This window comes from Elephantulus edwardii, unplaced genomic scaffold (assembly GCF_000299155.1).
Source record: "Elephantulus edwardii isolate Elephantulus edwardi_28Jun2011 unplaced genomic scaffold, EleEdw1.0 scaffold00011, whole genome shotgun sequence".
In the NCBI taxonomy this organism is placed as follows: Eukaryota; Metazoa; Chordata; class Mammalia; order Macroscelidea; family Macroscelididae; genus Elephantulus; species Elephantulus edwardii.
The window spans coordinates 5,040,490-5,058,240 of NW_006399761.1; the positions used below are offsets into that span (position 1 = coordinate 5,040,490).

The 17,751-nt window shown below is 40.8% G+C and overlaps 1 protein-coding gene across 1 annotated transcript in view; it reads left to right on the top strand.

Annotated features, from left to right (window-relative positions):
* The window catches only part of MSH2 (mutS homolog 2), a 74,161-nt gene extending 57,429 nt beyond the window's left edge, over positions 1-16,732 (top strand). Inside the window, exons 12-16 of the mRNA XM_006880900.1 lie at positions 1,234-1,479; positions 3,430-3,634; positions 7,703-7,950; positions 11,352-11,527; positions 16,286-16,732. Coding sequence (XP_006880962.1) covers positions 1,234-1,479; positions 3,430-3,634; positions 7,703-7,950; positions 11,352-11,527; positions 16,286-16,456 — 1,046 coding nt within the window. The 3' untranslated portion in view covers positions 16,457-16,732. The remainder of the gene's footprint in view (positions 1-1,233; positions 1,480-3,429; positions 3,635-7,702; positions 7,951-11,351; positions 11,528-16,285) is intronic.
* The last annotated feature ends 1,019 nt before the right edge of the window (positions 16,733-17,751 follow it).

Consider the following 17,751-nt stretch of genomic DNA (forward strand, 5'->3'; position numbering starts at 1 on the left):
ACTTGGAGAAAATGCCTCACTAATAGTAAAAACATTTTCACAGGTTCCTGTTGCTGTCTGATAGTCTAGTATGAAGTCATCTCTCTCTCAATTCTATTACGTAAAAAGGAATAAGTATAGAAGCATGATGAAAAAGAGTTGCAGAATTATTTGTAACTGGCAGCATTTTAGAATTATGTAATGTGATCTTACTTTTATGGGGAACAAATCTTGTACGGTTAAACCCGTAGTTTTATGTTTTCCTAAAGTTAAACATTTTTTCTTAAAAATCACTTGGGAAAAAAAATGGCTGGAAACTTTGGATGTGATTATTTGCTTTCCATGTGATGTTCCTTCTCACACATGAGGAACCTGTTCCATCAACCCCTCCAGACGACTGGCATTTTAGAATCTTTTCAGAAAAATGTGGCCCCTTGTGTTGCCTCTCCATGCTTGTCTGATGTGCATCACTGGCACAAGGTAGCATTTCGTGCTGTCGCAGAGTAGACTCTGTGAAAGCATTCAAAGTGATAATTAGGGATCTAAATTAACGTTTCACTCAGCTGCTTGTGGCACTAATGAAAAAAAATCACACACTTGCTTGCCAGCAGACCTTAACAGTCTCAAGTATAGTGACTACCAGATGCATGCCCATTTTCAACTGTGAGATGGTATCCTGCTTTTAGATTCATAAAATTTAGGAAAAGATGTGCTTTAAAATTACTACTGTGCCCCAGGGATTATTATACCCTGTATTTCTTACATTATTAATTAATTATAGAATAGATTGTGAAAGGTTTTTTTAAAAAAATTTTTTTTTTGCACTGAAATCCCAGAGGTACACAGTTCCAATTCACCAGATGCTTTGCTGGAGAAGGAGGGGCAATCTCTTCTGTACCAGTCAGAGCTGATTTGACGGTACACACACAAAAATAATAAAATTTTTTAAAAATTTAAAAAAAAAATTTTTAAGCTCCACCTTATTCCTTTATAAACAACTATGTTCTATTTCTGTGGATTTTATTAAGGGACAGCACTACCCTCTGTGAAATCTGTTCACAATAGGATCTAATGAACAAATGAACCTCATGTTATAGCTTAGGTGTTCCTTTCAGGTTTTTCAACGGCAATTCCTGTTAGAATTTTCTAAGTGTTTTGTTGTCCTAAGTGAGGGGTTAAATGTGTTCTTAAGGCTACTTACATCTGATTTTGGGACTGATTCTTGCACCTGTTTCTGCCTTCGTTTTTACACAGGGTATGTGGAACCTATGCAGACGCTGAATGACGTGCTGGCTCAGCTCGATGCTGTCGTCAGCTTTGCTCACGTGTCAAATGGAGCCCCTGTGCCCTACGTGCGGCCAGTCATTTTGGAGAAAGGTCGGGGAAGGATTATACTGAAAGCATCTAGACATGCTTGTGTTGAAGTCCAGGATGAAGTTGCGTTTATTCCCAATGATGTTTGCTTTGAAAAAGATAAACAGATGTTCCACATAATTACAGGTAAAAACCTAGTTGATGAGTTTGGAGTGTTTTTTGGTGTGTGTGTTTTGGGTTTGTTGTTTTTGTTTTGCTTTGGTGTTTTGTTTTGTTTTTTTTTAGTGGGCAACATTTCTTTCATGTTGGTATGGAAAATTATTTTAAATTGATGAAGAAAAACTCAGTCTTTGATATTGGGGGTGGAAAAGAGCATATTATTGATGGTAGTTAGCACCAGCAGTCAGGAAATCACAAGATGAGTTGCACTGGGAAAGTCTGCTGTCAGGGACCTCTCCAGAGTGCTGAAAAGCAATGGTGTCAGTCTAGAGACTAAAGTAATCTAGACTATAGTCTTTGCAATTACTTGCTATGCACCAGAGAGCTGGACAGTGACTAAGAATAACAGAAGAAGAATTGATGCCTTTGGATTGTGCTGCTGGAGAAGAATCTTGAACATATCATGGACTTCCAAGAAAGTAAATAGGTTTGTCTTGCAGAGGGTGAAACCACGTTTCTCCTTGGGGGCTAAGATTTTGAAACTCCTTCAGATTCACCTACTTTTGGCATGTGACCAGGAGAGACTGGTCCTTGGAGAAGGACATCATGCTCATCAGAAGGGTCGAGAAACAGCATAGGAGAGGAAGACTCCAGATGAGATGGATTGATACAGTAACTAGGGCAGTGGGAGTTGGTGTGTCCGTCAGACTTAGTGAGACTGGCTTAGGACAGGGCAGGCTTCAGAGCTTCTGTACACAGGGTCACTATGGATCGCAGGCAACTCGACAGCACATAACAACAACAGTGTGTGATTTGAGGGAAGGTTTGGAAGGGGTAGGGGAAACATAAGAGAATATAACATGAAAGAATATAATGTACTGAGATGAAAAGTCTGATCCAGGAGGTTAGAGAGCATTAAAACATTTTCTTATGCTGGAGTACACCCCGGGAGCTCCTTGGAGGCAAGGATGGTGAAACTTGGTGTCACATACTTTGGCCAGTTTTTGGAAAGAGATCATGCTGAGAAAAGTGGAGGGCCAGAGAAAGAGAGGAAGACCCTCAGAAAAGATCAACCGACACAGTTACCATAATAGTGAGTGTGTTGGCGGTGGTGAGGACAGCACAGGATGCGGCAAGGTTCAGCTCTGTTGTTCTTAGGGTCACTGTGAGTTCTAGGAGACTGTAGGCCCCCAACAGCAACATCTTGAAAGCTCACGGTTGAGTAGTGAGAATATTACAGACCAGCCACGATTGGTTGCCAGCGTGACCTCAGCCAAAGAAGGTAGCAGACTTTAAGATACAAGTCCATATTTGTGTGAACTCTTAAAATCTAAAAAAATAGTAGACTTGCTTATATAGGGTGGTATGTCTCACGCTGTGGTCTTTTGAGGGATCTTAATCAAGTTCTGATAAACAATTGGGGCTTTTGAGCAGCATTTGATGGTTATATTCTGACCATACATTTCCTGCGGGTGGATTTTTAAGTTGTTCATGTTGTCTAATCCCCATATAAGTTAATAAATTGCAGATTTTTCAAAGGAAGGGTCATAGGGCTTCAGTGTGGGGTTTAAGTGTTAGAATGTTGGACCATATTGACCGTTACACAAGTGGTGCCCTTTGGTAATGAGTAACAGCGTTTAATTAATCTGTTGTGTCCACATGCCCTAGTTATAAGGTATTCTGTGAGCAACTCTGATCTGCGGGGAAATGGCAGTGTGGTCTCATGAGTCACATGTAAGGGATTTTGCATGATTTGTTTTGTTTTTCTTAGAGTTATTTGACACCAGGTATTGTTTGGGGTTGGGGCGGGAGAAAGTGGGCGATATCTTGGTCCACTCTGTGCAGCTTGTGATTCTGCTTGTAATCTGTCCAGTCACTGTGGTCATATCGCTACCTACCATGGTCATTGAGCTTTAATTTGGACCAGTGGTTAATTAGAAGAAGGAAATTAACAGGTTTGTGTCATTTTTGTCGTAGGCCCCAATATGGGAGGCAAATCCACGTATATTCGCCAAACCGGGGTGATTGTCCTCATGGCCCAGATTGGGTGTTTTGTGCCGTGCGAGTCGGCGGAAGTGTCCATTGTGGACTGCATCCTGGCTCGGGTTGGGGCTGGTGACAGTCAGTTGAAAGGAGTGTCCACGTTCATGGCTGAAATGTTGGAAACCGCTTCTATTCTCCGGTGAGTCTGTGTCCTTGTCCCCTAATACATTCAGCGTCAATGAGAAACATCTATGAATGCTTCTGTGAAGCATCTGGAAACCCTGGTCTACTTTCAAAGCTGTTTTACCCTGAGTTCTCTGTATGTGTGATTAATGATAACTTGTGGATAGCTACTTTAAGAGTCTGTGGTAGCATCTCACATTCTACATCTTTGGCATATCAGTCGATTGTTTTACTGGCTTTTCCCTCCATTGCCATTGTTTCCACCAACCCACTGCTGTCCTTACTCTTTACTCAAGTCTTTTTACAATATTTATGCCCCTAAGGACAGAAATTCTACTTCTGTGGTGATATCCTTGGTCACATTAATTTTAGGCAGTGAGTTTTGTAGAAGGACTTAATTAAACCTGGAGTTGTTTGTAACTCAGTGAGTGAGTGACCCTGTGTGTAGCGGTTCTGAACCATCCTTGTCCTGAGCCAGTCTCACTGCCTCTGACATCTACCCCCGTTACCAGAGTCTCAGTGTTAGTGACCGCAAGAGGTTCTTTCTGTAGTCAATTGCCAATGAGACAAAAGGATTGCAGTATTCATATGCACTTTATTACAGATCTGGGAGGACAGCAGGTCAGCCTCAAAGACTTCCTCCTGACTAAGAGAGGTCATTAGGCTTTTATACCAGGGTGAGACACCAGCTCACTTAATAATGCACTTTTGTTAGTAAAATCAAAGAATTTCTACATCTGAAAAAAAAACCATTCACACCCAGATACTAGTAAACAGGCAACCTATAAACTAGTTAACATATAACAGAAAAACCGATTTTGGAAAGGGAAGAGTTAATCCAGTACTCCCTTTCCTGGCAAACAGGCAAATTATGTTACAATTTACATATGTCTGGGAAAAACTGCTTCAAAGAGATAACTGCTGATCTGGGAGATGCATCTGAGGTAAACAGATTAAAGAAAGGAAGCTAAGAATTCCAAGGTCAAGCATCTAACCTTGCAGGCTGGAGAAAACCGATGCCAGCTCTGTAACTATGTAACTATAGTTCCGTAACTGAGAATTCTGAACTTAACCAGGATCACACCATCATCTGTCAGTCCATCTCATCTAGAATCTTCTCCTGTGGTGGTCCTGCCACCCTTCTGAGCATGATGTCCTTCTCCAAAGACTGGCCCCTCCTGGTCACATGCCCAAAGTATGTGAGATAGAGTTTCAGAATCCTTGCCTCCAAAGAGTAGCTTGATTTTACCCTCATCAAGACAGACCTGTTTGTTCTCTTGTGGTCCATGGTATGTTTAGTGCTCTTCTCCAGTATCGCAACTGAAAGGCATTGATTTTTCTTCTGTAATCCTTAGTCATTATCTAGCTCTTTGATGCATTGAAAGTAATTGAGAAGACCATGGCCTTAGGCAGGTGCATCTTAGTTTCTAGACTGACATCGTTGCTCTATATCACTTTGGAGAATTTCCTGACAGCAGATTTCTCTAATGCAGTTCGTCTTGTCTTTTCCTGAATGCTGGTGCCACAAGTGTTGACTGTGGCACCCAGCCAGCTGAATCTGTTAACAGCTTTGATCTCTTTTCCATCTGTCATGGTACTGCCAGTTGGCCCTGTGGTGAGAATCTTTCTCTTCATGATGTTGAGCTTCAATCCACATTGAAGACCACAGTCCTTGAACTGCAGGAAATGCTTCAGGAAGGTAGAACTCAATATATGCCATATGGTGAAAGAAACAAACCATATTAGACTGTTGCTATCAAGTCATTTCCATATTTTATTCTTTCAACTCCTACTATTACATTGACTTTATAGTTTATTATTTTTATTATTCCTTTAGCTAAAGGTTTGTTTTGTTGTTGTTGTTAAGTGCCGTAGAGTCGTAGACCCATAGGGACCTTGTGAGCTTAGAGCAAGGACAAATTCACTTGGCCTTTGTCTTGACTCCTAGGAGTCTACCCTTGGGATTATCTGATTTCAGGAGTTCTTCATTATTCTATATTTGGGCCTCAGTTTGTACAAAGCCAGAGGCTAGCCATGCTAGAAAGACCAGTGATCAAGTGTCTTATGGGGCTGAAATTTAGTGGCCCTCTGAAGTCACCACATTTTAAGGTCAGGGAAGGAGGATTAAAGATTGGATTTGACTCTGTAGGCAGTGATTTTATCTTATCAGTCATAACTGTGTAATAATGAAACCATCCTGGAGCTTGGGTGAGCTCCTCGGCCAGCAGAGCTCTGTTAACATTTCAGTCCTGAGAAGGTGACTTGTTGTCCCTTGTCACTCCAGATACTGCTTTAGTTTCTGTCTTTCTTGGGCTGTTTCTAATTTGTATCCCTTTGCTCTGTGTCGTCAAGACCTAAGATAAGAATAAAGAATGAGACAGGACACCAAGAATGGAGAGGAAACAGAGATGTAAAGCAAGGGTAAAGAGCTGGAACAACTGAAGTCAACTGAAGCACGGAACCCAGCTTCCCTGTGTCTTTACTGAAAATTGCTGGGGAGCAAATCACAAAGAGAATTCTATGCAAATGAACTAAGCTCTTTCTGTTGAAATCCTTGTGCTTGCTTAACTCAGGATGGGGGCATTAGCAAATATAATCCAAAACCAAAGAAAAAAACACCTAAGATCTGCCTTGACACTTAACCTTTGTGAATGCCTAAAGTCTGCCTTGGTGCTTCAGGGAGAGTTCCAGCTTGTATCTGCACCTCCTTCATGTCCTGATAAAGCGTTTGGTTTATCTTTAACATGTAGTTTGAAATTTGGCTTCCCACAGCTCTGTAAAGCTGTTCCTTACTGTAACATCTTACACCAACTCACCAACTTAGGTGAGTTGTTGTAGTTAATTGTCAAGCTTGAGAGTGGTCCTAGGCCTCACTGACCTTGCCTTTGGTGTCTGAGGGACAGTCTTTATCTAGAACTGAGTTCTCAGACTGCAGTTTAGCCAAACCTTGTGTACGATTACTAAGATCTTTCGTTTTATTTCCCATTTTTGAAACTTTCTTGAAGTCAGGGAAAATACTTGGGATTTTTGTTGTTGTTGTTGTTGTGTGCTGTTGAGTTGTTACTGACCTATAGCTGACCCTCTCTAGTGGGTTTTCACAGGCAGTAAAATTCATGGAAGGAGATTGTCCATCCTTCTCCTGCAGAGCAGCTGGTGCATTTGAACCGTGTGCCTTTGGGATTGCAGCGTCTTAGCACTGACACCAGAGTGGATCCTTAGTAAATAATATATTGATTGAATTTCTGAGAGAATTTGTTGTTTGATTGTGAGGAATTCTAAAAGCATTGTAAACATATAATTTACTAATTCAGCCAGAAATTAATATCCACAACTTTTAAAGTAATCAAAACAAGCAAAAATCACAGAAAAAGATAGATACCTTGGATGATAAATGCATGCAGTTCCCCATGTGTCTAGTAATTAAAGATGAAGACAGAATGCTCATAGCCAGTGTGGGTGAGGAAGTGTGGGCACAGGTATTACACAGCAGTGTAAGTGCTGGTGTCCCGCAGGCCACAGGTAGACTGAATTCAGAGGATGATGGTCACAAGCTCTTTACTCTTAAAATCAACGCCTCTGGTCCCACATTTGTTGTGTGTGCTGTCAAGTCAGAACCGAGTCATAGCTGATCTCTAGTGGGTTTTCAGAGGCAGTGAATCAACCTGGGAAAAGATCACCCATCCTTCTATGGAGCAACTGGTGGATTCGAACTGTGCATCTGGGATTGCAGCACCGCTTCTTACCACTAGGCTGCCTGAGCTCCGTGGTGCATATTTTGTCTTGTTTTTTTTAAATGTCTCAGCAGATTTGATTACAAGGATGAATACTAACTAGTTTATTTGGGATTCTAGTGAGGATGGAAACTTAAAAATTACTCTTTTTTACTCTTCTATCCCTTGTGTCCATGTCCATTTTAAAACAGACAGTTTGGATGCTTTTTATTGAAATGAGGGCTTTGTTGTTTATTTCCTTTTGATATGTTATGATACCCTGTCATATTTGTGACATACCTCCTAGTGTATTAAATTTAGTTTTTGGCATTTTTGTGTCACAGAGAAGTGTCACACAATTACATATTTTTCAGGTCTGCGACCAAAGACTCGCTAATAATCATAGACGAATTGGGAAGAGGAACCTCTACCTATGATGGGTTTGGGTTGGCATGGGCTATCTCTGAGTACATCGCGTCAAAGATTGGTGCCTTCTGCATGTTTGCAACTCATTTTCATGAACTTACCGCTCTGGCCAATCAAATACCAACTGTTAATAACCTACATGTCACAGCACTAACCACCGAGGAGACCTTGACCATGCTTTATCAGGTGAAGAAGGGTGAGTATACAAACCACAGGTGTGTGTACATTCCAAGTATGACAGTGGCAAACACATTACTCTTGAAATCATCAGTCATTACCTTGCTGCTTTTAAATGAGAGGGCCTGAGTGGTGTGTGGTGTATCAGGTTGCTAACTCAGGGTCAGCACTTCTTATCCAGCCAGAGATCTGACGGGGGCAGATGGACATAGTCTTCCTGTAGCATTCTGGCCTCAGAAACCCAATGAAGGGTCCCTTAGAGTTGAACTAGATTCCTCAGCAGTGAATGACACTGAGTGTCAGATGTTGACTTTTTTTATAGAACATGTTTGTCTCTGATTTCATGTATATAGGGCCAGGCACGTGGTACATGCTTCTGTGTCTCCCAGTTGTGGTTGTTGTTTGTTGTGTGCCATCGAGTTGCCTGAGACTCATAGCGACCCTATGCACAAGATCTCTGAATGCTGTCCATCCTGAGCTAAACACACTGTGTCCAACACACCTACCCCATTCCCCCAGTCACTGAGTCAATCCTTCTCATCCAGGATCTTCCCCTCTTGTGCTGTCCCTCCACCTTTCCAACCATGATATCCTTCTCCAAGGACTGGTGCCTCTGGCAACATGCCCAAAGCGTATCAGACGGAGTTTGAAAATCCTTGTCGCCAAGGAGCAGCTTGGTTTCACCTTGTCCAGGACAGACCTGTTTAATTCTCTTGACAGTCGTGATTTGTTCAGTACTCTTTTTCTAGCACCACAACTCAAAGGCATCAATTCTTCTGTCATCCTTAGTCATTAAAAAGACAGAGGAGAAAGAAAGGATGTTTGTTAAGTGTCGTTAAATTGACTGATTGCGGCCCTTTGAACAACAGATCAAAGCTTTGCCTTGTAAGGTGCTGTCCTTAAATCTCTGCTGTGCTCAGGCCCATTGTTGCTGTTACTGTTTCAGTCCTTCTTGAGGAGCTCCCTCTTTTTCTCCCACTTAATCTTAAAAAACAAAACCCCTCACAGAGAGATCTGTGTTCTTGAATATCTCTGTGGAGGATCTTTTATTAGTATAAGAGTGATAGTCTCACTCTGTCTGCACTTGTATGCCTCTGTGCTTCTCATTAGGACACTGGCCATGTCCTTGCTGAATTAGCTGCTGAGTTATGACCCTTACTAGACTTTGAAGTGGTGAGGATCTGGCTGTTAGTATTTCATGAGATATTTTTTTAATTCTTTCATTGTATCTTCAAGGATGTTATGTACACGGATTCTTTTAAAGCTGGGAGTTCCCGACATCCTGAAATGTTTATTGGTATCTCATACGAAATGAGTTCTCTCGTGGGATTTCATTCTCCCGAAAAGATGTCATTTTTGTCATTTGTGCCAGAGCCACAAATTTTTTGTCATTTGTGGGTCTGGCAGCTAATTAAATTACTGAGCTGATGCGTGTAACATATTGTAAGGTTCTTACTGCTTAAACATTGTGCAGCTCTTCAGAAGAGTTTTTTTCCGGTTGGCTTTCTCCCTTGTTTGGTTGTCCGTGAATGAAAGGACCTTAACTCTTGTGTCTTTTGTTACTTACTCTTCCGAGAGATACCTTTTGAGCTTTTATGTTTATATTACCATCCTTGGCATGGGATGTGCATGTAGTTACTTCTCATGTAACACAGTTATATTTTGTACTTCTAAATCATTGTTGATAATCTGTGTGCTTATAGAAACATGCTCTGAATATTGGAGGGTGAGACCCTCACCGCCACCCCTCCTTCATTGTAAGTGTTCTGCACCATTTGCCTTTGCTTTATTTTGATGGACTGCTTTTGGTTGCATGAAGTGTTTAGTTTGGGCAGGTTGCGTAGGATATATAACTTGGTTGTGGGTGAGGAGAGTGACAGCTTCTTTAAGTTTTAGGGGTGAAAGTTAAAAAGCTGAGGGTGGTACCAGGGCTTTTTGTTGCTGTGGGCAGTCCTGGGCCTTCCAGGTAACCTAGCTCCAGTCTCTACCTCTCCCTTCACTTGTACCTTTTTGTCTTCTCATGAAGACACTGATTATTAGAATTAGGGCCCACCTTAGTTCTACTGTGGTCTCATTTTTTAGCTAATTAACTCTGCAAAGACTATTTCCAAATGTTGTTCTTAGATACTGTCAAGTCAAGTATGACTCATAGTGACCCTGTGAACAAAAAGTCTGAACCCTATTCTTTCCTGTGCCATCCTCACTCTTCCTGACACACAAGAACCCAGTGTAGCGGTCACCGTGTCAGTCCACCTGGTTGAGGCTCTTCCTTTCCTTCATTGTCCCTTCACCCTTCCCAGCATCATGTCCCTCTTCAAGGAATAGCCCCTCCTAGCAACATGCCCAAAGTATGTGAGGCAAAGCCTAATCATTCTTGCCTCCAAAGAGCATTCCAGCTGTACCCTCTCCAAGACATAGCTCTTTGTTCTCTTGGCTGTCCACAGGATGTTCAGTGCTCTTCACCAACACCACAGCTCAAAGACATCAGTTCTTTTCCTGTCATCCTTACTCATTGTCCAGCTCTCAGATGCATAGCAAGTAATTGGGGGAACTATGACCTGAATCAGATGCACCTTTGTCTTCAAACTGACATGACGACGCCTCAGTAATTTGGAAAGGTCCAGATAAGGTCCTGTTTTAAGGTTCTGGGTGCACTTGAGTTTTGGGTGCCACATACACAATAGCTAATTGAAGCAATTGTGTTAATTGCTAGGTTAATTTTTATTAAAAAGTTTGTTAAAATTTTGAGTTAATTTATTTTCTACAAATGAGAAAGAAGATTAGGTACCTAGACTGTAACTTTACCCATAATTTGGATAGAAAATTTCACTGATAGTTGTTTGCAGTGGTTCAGAATCACATTAAGACTATGGGAAAAGGTAAGTAAATTTTTAAAGATAAGTTCTGTAGACATTGAGATTATCTAGCCAGTCTCCCTGAGTCATAATCACTAAGAAATTATATAGTCACATCCAAAGGCTACAGTAATAATAAATCAGTATGCTTTAAATTAAATGCTGCTTCTAATTAATGGCACTTTTATGTTTATCCCTTTTTTGTTCTTACTACTTTTAATTCTCCCCTTTTGAAGTGTGAATACCTCAGAGACACGAAGTTGATTAATTTTTTTCTCCAAATTAGGAAATTTTCCAGGCCTTTGAGAATATTCTCCAGAACCTTTTCCCTGCTATTTTTATTTTCCCTACTACATTTGTCAAGACTAAAATACAGGGTGGAGTGCCAAGTCATAATCACTTTGCATTGGAGGTTTAATTAAAAATTCCTTTATCTAAATTACCTTGCAACATTTGGCTCGTGTATTTTAAATAATGTAAATTAAGTTTTCTAATGACAAGGTGGGAAGGATAAATTCTGTTCACACACATTACTGTCTCTCCCCACCTTCCAAATTTTCTGTAGGTGTCTGCGATCAGAGCTTTGGGATTCACGTTGCCGAGCTTGCTAATTTCCCTCAGCATGTAATAGAGTGTGCTAAGCAGAAGGCCTTGGAACTGGAGGAGTTTCAGAATATTGGAAAATCTCAGGAATATGGTGACACCGAACCACAAGCAAAGAGATGCTATCTGGAGAGAGAGGTTTGTTGGCTTGTTTTTGTAGCTACTGAACCTTACACCAGATCACCAGTCTGTTTTGTCCACACTTCCACCACTCACCCCCCATCCCCAACATGCAATTTTTTAAGTTTTATATTTTTTGCATACAGAATTTGTGTACAGTGTGTTTTATTCAATGATCATTGTTCTCTGCCACTGTGACCTCATCTTTTCACGTCCCCTTTGGATCTTTCCTTATTCCTTCGTCGTCATCCCCACTCACCAAACTCTTCTTATCCTAGTGATTTCACCCCCTCTCCACTTCCACCCCAACCTCATCCCCCTTTCCCCTTTTTTATACTTTTATACATATCTTATTAGTTACCCTTCTATTTTTATAATAATAATCTTATGCCATATTTGTTCTTATGAGACTGAACTAGTTCACTCAGCACAATGCTCTCTAGAGTCTCCCATATTAAAATAGTATTTTATGAGATCGTTACTCCTTAGTGCTTCATAGTATTCCATTGTGTGAGTGTGCCGTAATTTTGCAGTCTATTCATTTCGGTCTGTTGTATTTATATTTTTTCTGTATAGTTTTAGTGTTTCGGATTTGATATATTATTATTGCTAGTTTTTACTAAGTAAAAATGTCATTTCTTTGCATGGTGTAAAGAATCCATTTCTGTCATTCTGATTTTTGCAGCACCTCTGTATAATAAAAAGATACCGTTTAAGTGCCAGATTTTAAAAGTAGTGGGAAAGGAATTCTAGGCTTAAAATAAATAATTCAGGGGAACTAGAAATGTCTGAGGGAGCCTTAGTAACACGTGATTAAGTTGTGTGGCTGCTTACTGAAAGACTGGTGCTTCAGACCTGCCAGCCACACTGTGGGAGAGAGGTCACCACGTTGGACATCCCATGGGCCAGTTCAGCTTTGACCTTAGAGGATCGCTAAGTCAGAGTGGACTCGATGGCAATGGGTTTGTAGATGCCATCTTTGACTCCTTGATAAATGAAGGGTGATGGATTGATGATAGATCAAGGCTATTTAAATGTCAAGATTTATGCAGTTCTTAGTTAAAATGGTACTAAAGGGGAAAAAAGCATAGTTCCTGACCTCACTTTTAAAATTCTGTTGGTGAGAGAAGAGTAAAGAATGTGTCACAGACAGTAAAGTATATGTGACATGTTTATTTAAGAAATCTCTTTGAGGACTGAATGTTTTAATTCTCAGAGAAGTTAAGTCTTATCCTGGTTCTTTCCCGGGTCTCGGCACCAGAAAAAGGGGTAAGTCTTAAATTGGACCATCTCTGAGTGATGTATTAGGTAGACACACAGAAAGGTGCAAACATATCCCCACCTTTTTGAAAAAAATGTAAAGTTTACTGGTTCTCTTTAATAATGAAATAAGATTCCTATTTAACAGCCTAATGCAACCTGTAGTGTGCAATTGCAGTTACAACTATTGTCATGGTCTTAGTTTCTGCTCAGTGAATTTTAGTGTTCTTTCATGAGGATTGTTAAAATAGAAGGTAGTATTAGTGGGTTTTGAGCTTAGAAGAAATACACTGTGAATTACTATCAATTTAAAGTCCAGAGGCGTACCAAGCTGAATGGATATGAGTCTTTGTTAGCCCTTAAATGTATCAGAACCACTGCTGACAGTGACCTAGGTCTGTGGGATTGTTGTTCTGCGTCTTAATTCAGACTCATTGAGTTGGGATTAGATAGCTTCATTTGGTGTTTCCCTCAGACCTGGTCACATATTTTCATAATATTAATTAGAAGGTATTTTGAAAGTCTCAAAGCTAAGGTAAACAAAGCTATCCTTGTTGTTCAGTCTAGATTTTATCTTTTAAAAAATCGTGTTTAAATTCTTTTTCCCTTATATTGTTGAAAGCATATGCTGTTTCAGCAGTTTCTGCAAGTACAATTTAGTAACACTGTTTGATAACCCTTCTCATCCTTCTTTAATGAATTATCCTTCCCCGTTAATGTAACTCACCCCCACTAAGGTTCCTGTCTGATGTTTGCAGTTGCCCTCATCTGTTAAGATATAAGATGGTTCTTTAAAAAGCATTATGCTTAAGGCAGACACTGTTAGTCCTATTTTATTAAGATTTCAGGGGATTTGTGGTTTAAGGATGGCCTGAGGGTATAAAAAGAGCAAGGGCTGGGTGGTCATGGCTATATCAGACCTTTATCAACTCCACAAAGGGGAACTGTCCCCATCAACAGCACCCACAACACAAAACTAATTTCCATGGGATCAGACACACCTCGATGCTCCTGCCCCTCTTTTTATTCATCCCAGTACCACCAATCTTACAGCTTTATTGGGTCTGAAACCTGTTGGTGATAGCCCACAGACCACAGGGAATCAGGGAAGTCAAAAGGCTATGATTCACATTAGTAGAAGAATACAGTCACTTAGTTGGGACAGCTTCTGCAGTGTACTCTCAGGCACCTCATCCTTGAGCCTCCTTGCTTTAGGCCAGTGTTATCCTTGCTTTATGCCAGTTATGGCTCTCTCTCCCGAGTCCTCCAACAGACATTGGGCCAGGCTCCTAGCTCTGGTTCTTTGGAGTAGTAGTCCCAACGTCAGCTCAGTCTCACGTGGGGTCTCTGTTTCTCTGCTTCGGTTCTTGCTGCTCCTGTACAAGAATCTCTGGCCCCATAGGGTGAGCTTCATTCTCTAGCTGCTTCTTTGCTTGTAATTAGATTCTCAAAATCTACTGCTGAATCTGCTTAATTTAGTGGGGGAACTAGCTGGTGCCCTGTATATAGACTACTGCACCCTTTTCACATTCCTGCCCATCCACGTGGCAAAGTCAGTGGCCAGGGAAGCCTTTTTGAACAGTAACCTCTTAATGTCACTGAGGGTGGTAGTTTCAGGGTTTCATCTAGCCTTAATGGCTCCAAAAAAAAGTCTAGAGACCGTTAGAATTTTCTCTCAGAATGTTTAGTAATGGTAATCAGACACTGTCCAGTTCTTCTGGTCTAACAGTGGTATTTCGTGGAAAAATGCATCTGCTTTTAACAGATGGGCTTTTTTTTTTATCACTTCAATGCCTATTTTATATCTTCAGTAGGTTTTCTTGTGTAAAAAGCAGCCCTTGTATTTTGTCTTCACAGGCAGCACCTCCCTTCTTTGTTTATCAACATGGCTAGGTTCCAAAGACTAGGTCACGAAATGAAATCAGAATTGTATAAAAGTTGGAGCCTGTGCTCTGTCTCCTGGGCTGGTGTTTCCTCCATCTCCCCACTTCCTAGACAGCTGTTCTAATTTGCCTTATGATGTGTGTAGTGTTACAGAATCCCTTCCCCACCTCTGCCAGGCCTGTGGGACAGGTGTGGTCTGGTGTTGCTTGCCCTGGTTGGGGACTGCTCATCTTCTCCATCCATCCCAGCCGCACATGTCTGCTTTATAGTTTCCCTATTGTAGCCTTCCCCCACTGACTTCCCTCAGCCTCTTCCTGGCGGGCCACCATCCCTTGTGTGACCTTGTTTTTACCTGGCTTCATTCAGGGTGGCCTGTGGACAGTACCTTCAGCCCAGCCGTACTCTCAGTCTGCCGCCTTCAGCCCCCCATGGAGCCCAGACCTTTAAAGAGGCCACCTGAGAGTTTTTTTTAAAGTTAAAAATGTGATGTGTTGGGTAATGAAATAGTAAGAGAGGAATATATGTAATAGTAACTACTTGCAGAATACTTATTCCCTGCCAGGCACTGTTCTCAATATTTTACACATACTACTTCTTTAAGGCTCACAGCAGCCCTGTGAGATTCATAATAGTGTCCTCATTTTAAGAATGATGAATGGTAGGGAGCTCTGGTGGCCTAGTGGCAAGACACTGCACTGCAATCCCAGAGGTATGCAGTTCAAAACCACCAGATGCTCTGCTGGAGAAGGAGGGGGCAATCTCCTCCTATACCAGTCAGATCTGATTTGACGGTACACGTAAAAATAATACAATAAAAATTTTAAAAAAAATTATAAAAAAGAATGATGAATGGTGATCACAGAGGTTAAGGAATTTGTGGAAGGTAATAACCATGTTCTTTGAAAAAGTCATAATCTGAGTGGTAAAATGAACCAATGGAAAGCGTCTCCTGTGTGTATTTTATTTCCAGTGACTTTGTGCCTTACGGAATCCATGAGTCCTTCCTTCCCAGAAGAATAAGTTTATGTATCAGAAATTACTGCAGTATTCAGCCTCTTTGTCTTTAGTAGCCAAAACTACACATATTGTCTTAATGATTTGTTATTTTTAAAACAGAGCCACTGCCTAAAGAGTTACTGTATTTTAGGCAGTCTGGTAAGGAGTTGTGCTGCCAACCCGTAGGCTGGCACTTCTGATCCACCAGCTGCTTCAAGGAAGAAAAATAAAAAGATGAGCAGACTCCTCTCGTGCAGTTTATGGCTCCCAAACCCACCTGAAGGGGAGCGCTCAGTCGGTCGTGACTCAGTGGTAAATAACAGCATACTTAAAGGAAGTTCAGGTGGCCTGATGTTTAGGAAGTTGCACTAACAATGCAAAGGCAGGCAGTTCAACTCTACCAAGCTGCTCCAAGGGAGAAAGATGGACACTATCCTTCCGTAGAATTTACAGTCTTCGAAAATGCGCTGCAGAGTCAGCCAGGAGTTGATTCTGACTCCATGGTAATGAGTTTGAATTTTTTTTTTAATACTTAAGTAAAAACATGTTCTGATTTAGATGGAATTTGTGAAACAGTTTATTGCTGTAACGACTAATGAAATATTCATGGTTTTGTTTTGGGGTTTTTTTTACCAGCAAGGTGAAAAAATTATTCAAGAGTTTCTATCCAAGGTGAAGCAAATGCCCTTTACAGAAATGTCAGAAGAAAGCATCAGAGTGAAGTTGAAACAGTTGAAAGCTGAAGTGACAGCAAAGAATAATAGTTTTGTAAATGAAATAATTTCACGAATAAAGGTTACTACATGAGAAAACTCCAGTAGGGAAATGAAGATCACATTGATAAGCTATTGTCTGTAACACTTTTTTGTATCGTTTTGTACTTAACCCTTTTCCAGTAATGTTGATGATTGAGAACTCTGTGATACTAGTCTAATAAAATATTTAGAACAATACTTTGCATACATCTTTGAGATCTTTATTTTGAAAACAAGAGCCGTATTTGAGGAAATCTATTGAAATAGGTTTCAACAATAATAACTGGTTGAATTTGATAAATAAAATCATGTAATTTGTGGGATTTGATTCTTCTGTTTCCTTGTAATGTAACCTTTACACATTGTACACTGTTAATGACATTGTGTTTTTACTGTCCAGTTGACCACAAACTCCTGATACTGAGACCATGGACAATGGAACTGTCCCAGGATTAGCTACAGTCTTAGTCATCTAGTGCTGCTGTTACAGAGATTTAACAAGTGAATGACTTTCACAAACAATTCATTCTCTTACAGTTTAAGGTAATAGAAGTCCAAAGTCGGGATGCCCTGATGGCTTAGTGGTAAGGAGCTGCTCTGCCACCCAAAAGACAGGTGGTTCAACTCCACCATCTGCTACAAGGGAGGAAACTAGGCCATCTTCTGTATGATTTAGATTCTGAAATCTGGCTTGAGGGTCAGCTATAATAGGCATGTAACACCACCGTCACCCTTGGTATCTGCAGTGAAGAAGTCAAAAGACATTTTTAAAGTAGGTAGATCTACTGTTAAGAACCAACATAAAAGTGCTAGAGTAAGGATATCAGTTTAAGGACTAAGGTATGCCTGATTCAAGCCTTGGTGTTTTCAGTTGCTTTCTGTGCATCTGAAAGTTGGACTGAAGAAGAATGATAGAAGAGTTGATGCCTTGAATTACAGTGCTGGAGAAGAGTATCATATTACTGGCTGCAAAAAACCCCACAAATCTATCTTAAAGTGCTCCTTAGAAACAAGGATGGTAAAACTTCACATATTTTCAGGAGGAACCAGTTCTTGGAGAGAGACATCAAGCTGGGGAAAGTAATCAACAAAAGAGAAGACCCTTGACAAGATAGACATGGTGACCAACGTAATGGGCTTGAGCAGGACAGATCAGGAAGGTAACACGGGATAGGGCAAGGTTCAGGGGTTGCTATGAGTCATCAGTTTGATGGCACCTGAAGACAGCTCTATTGTACACAGGGGTCTTGAAGGTCTCTTATTTTGGAGGTCAGTGGACAGTCCTTAGTCTATCTTAATTTGGGTGCTCAGCTTTAGAGCAATATTTGACAGACAAGCATTTTTCCC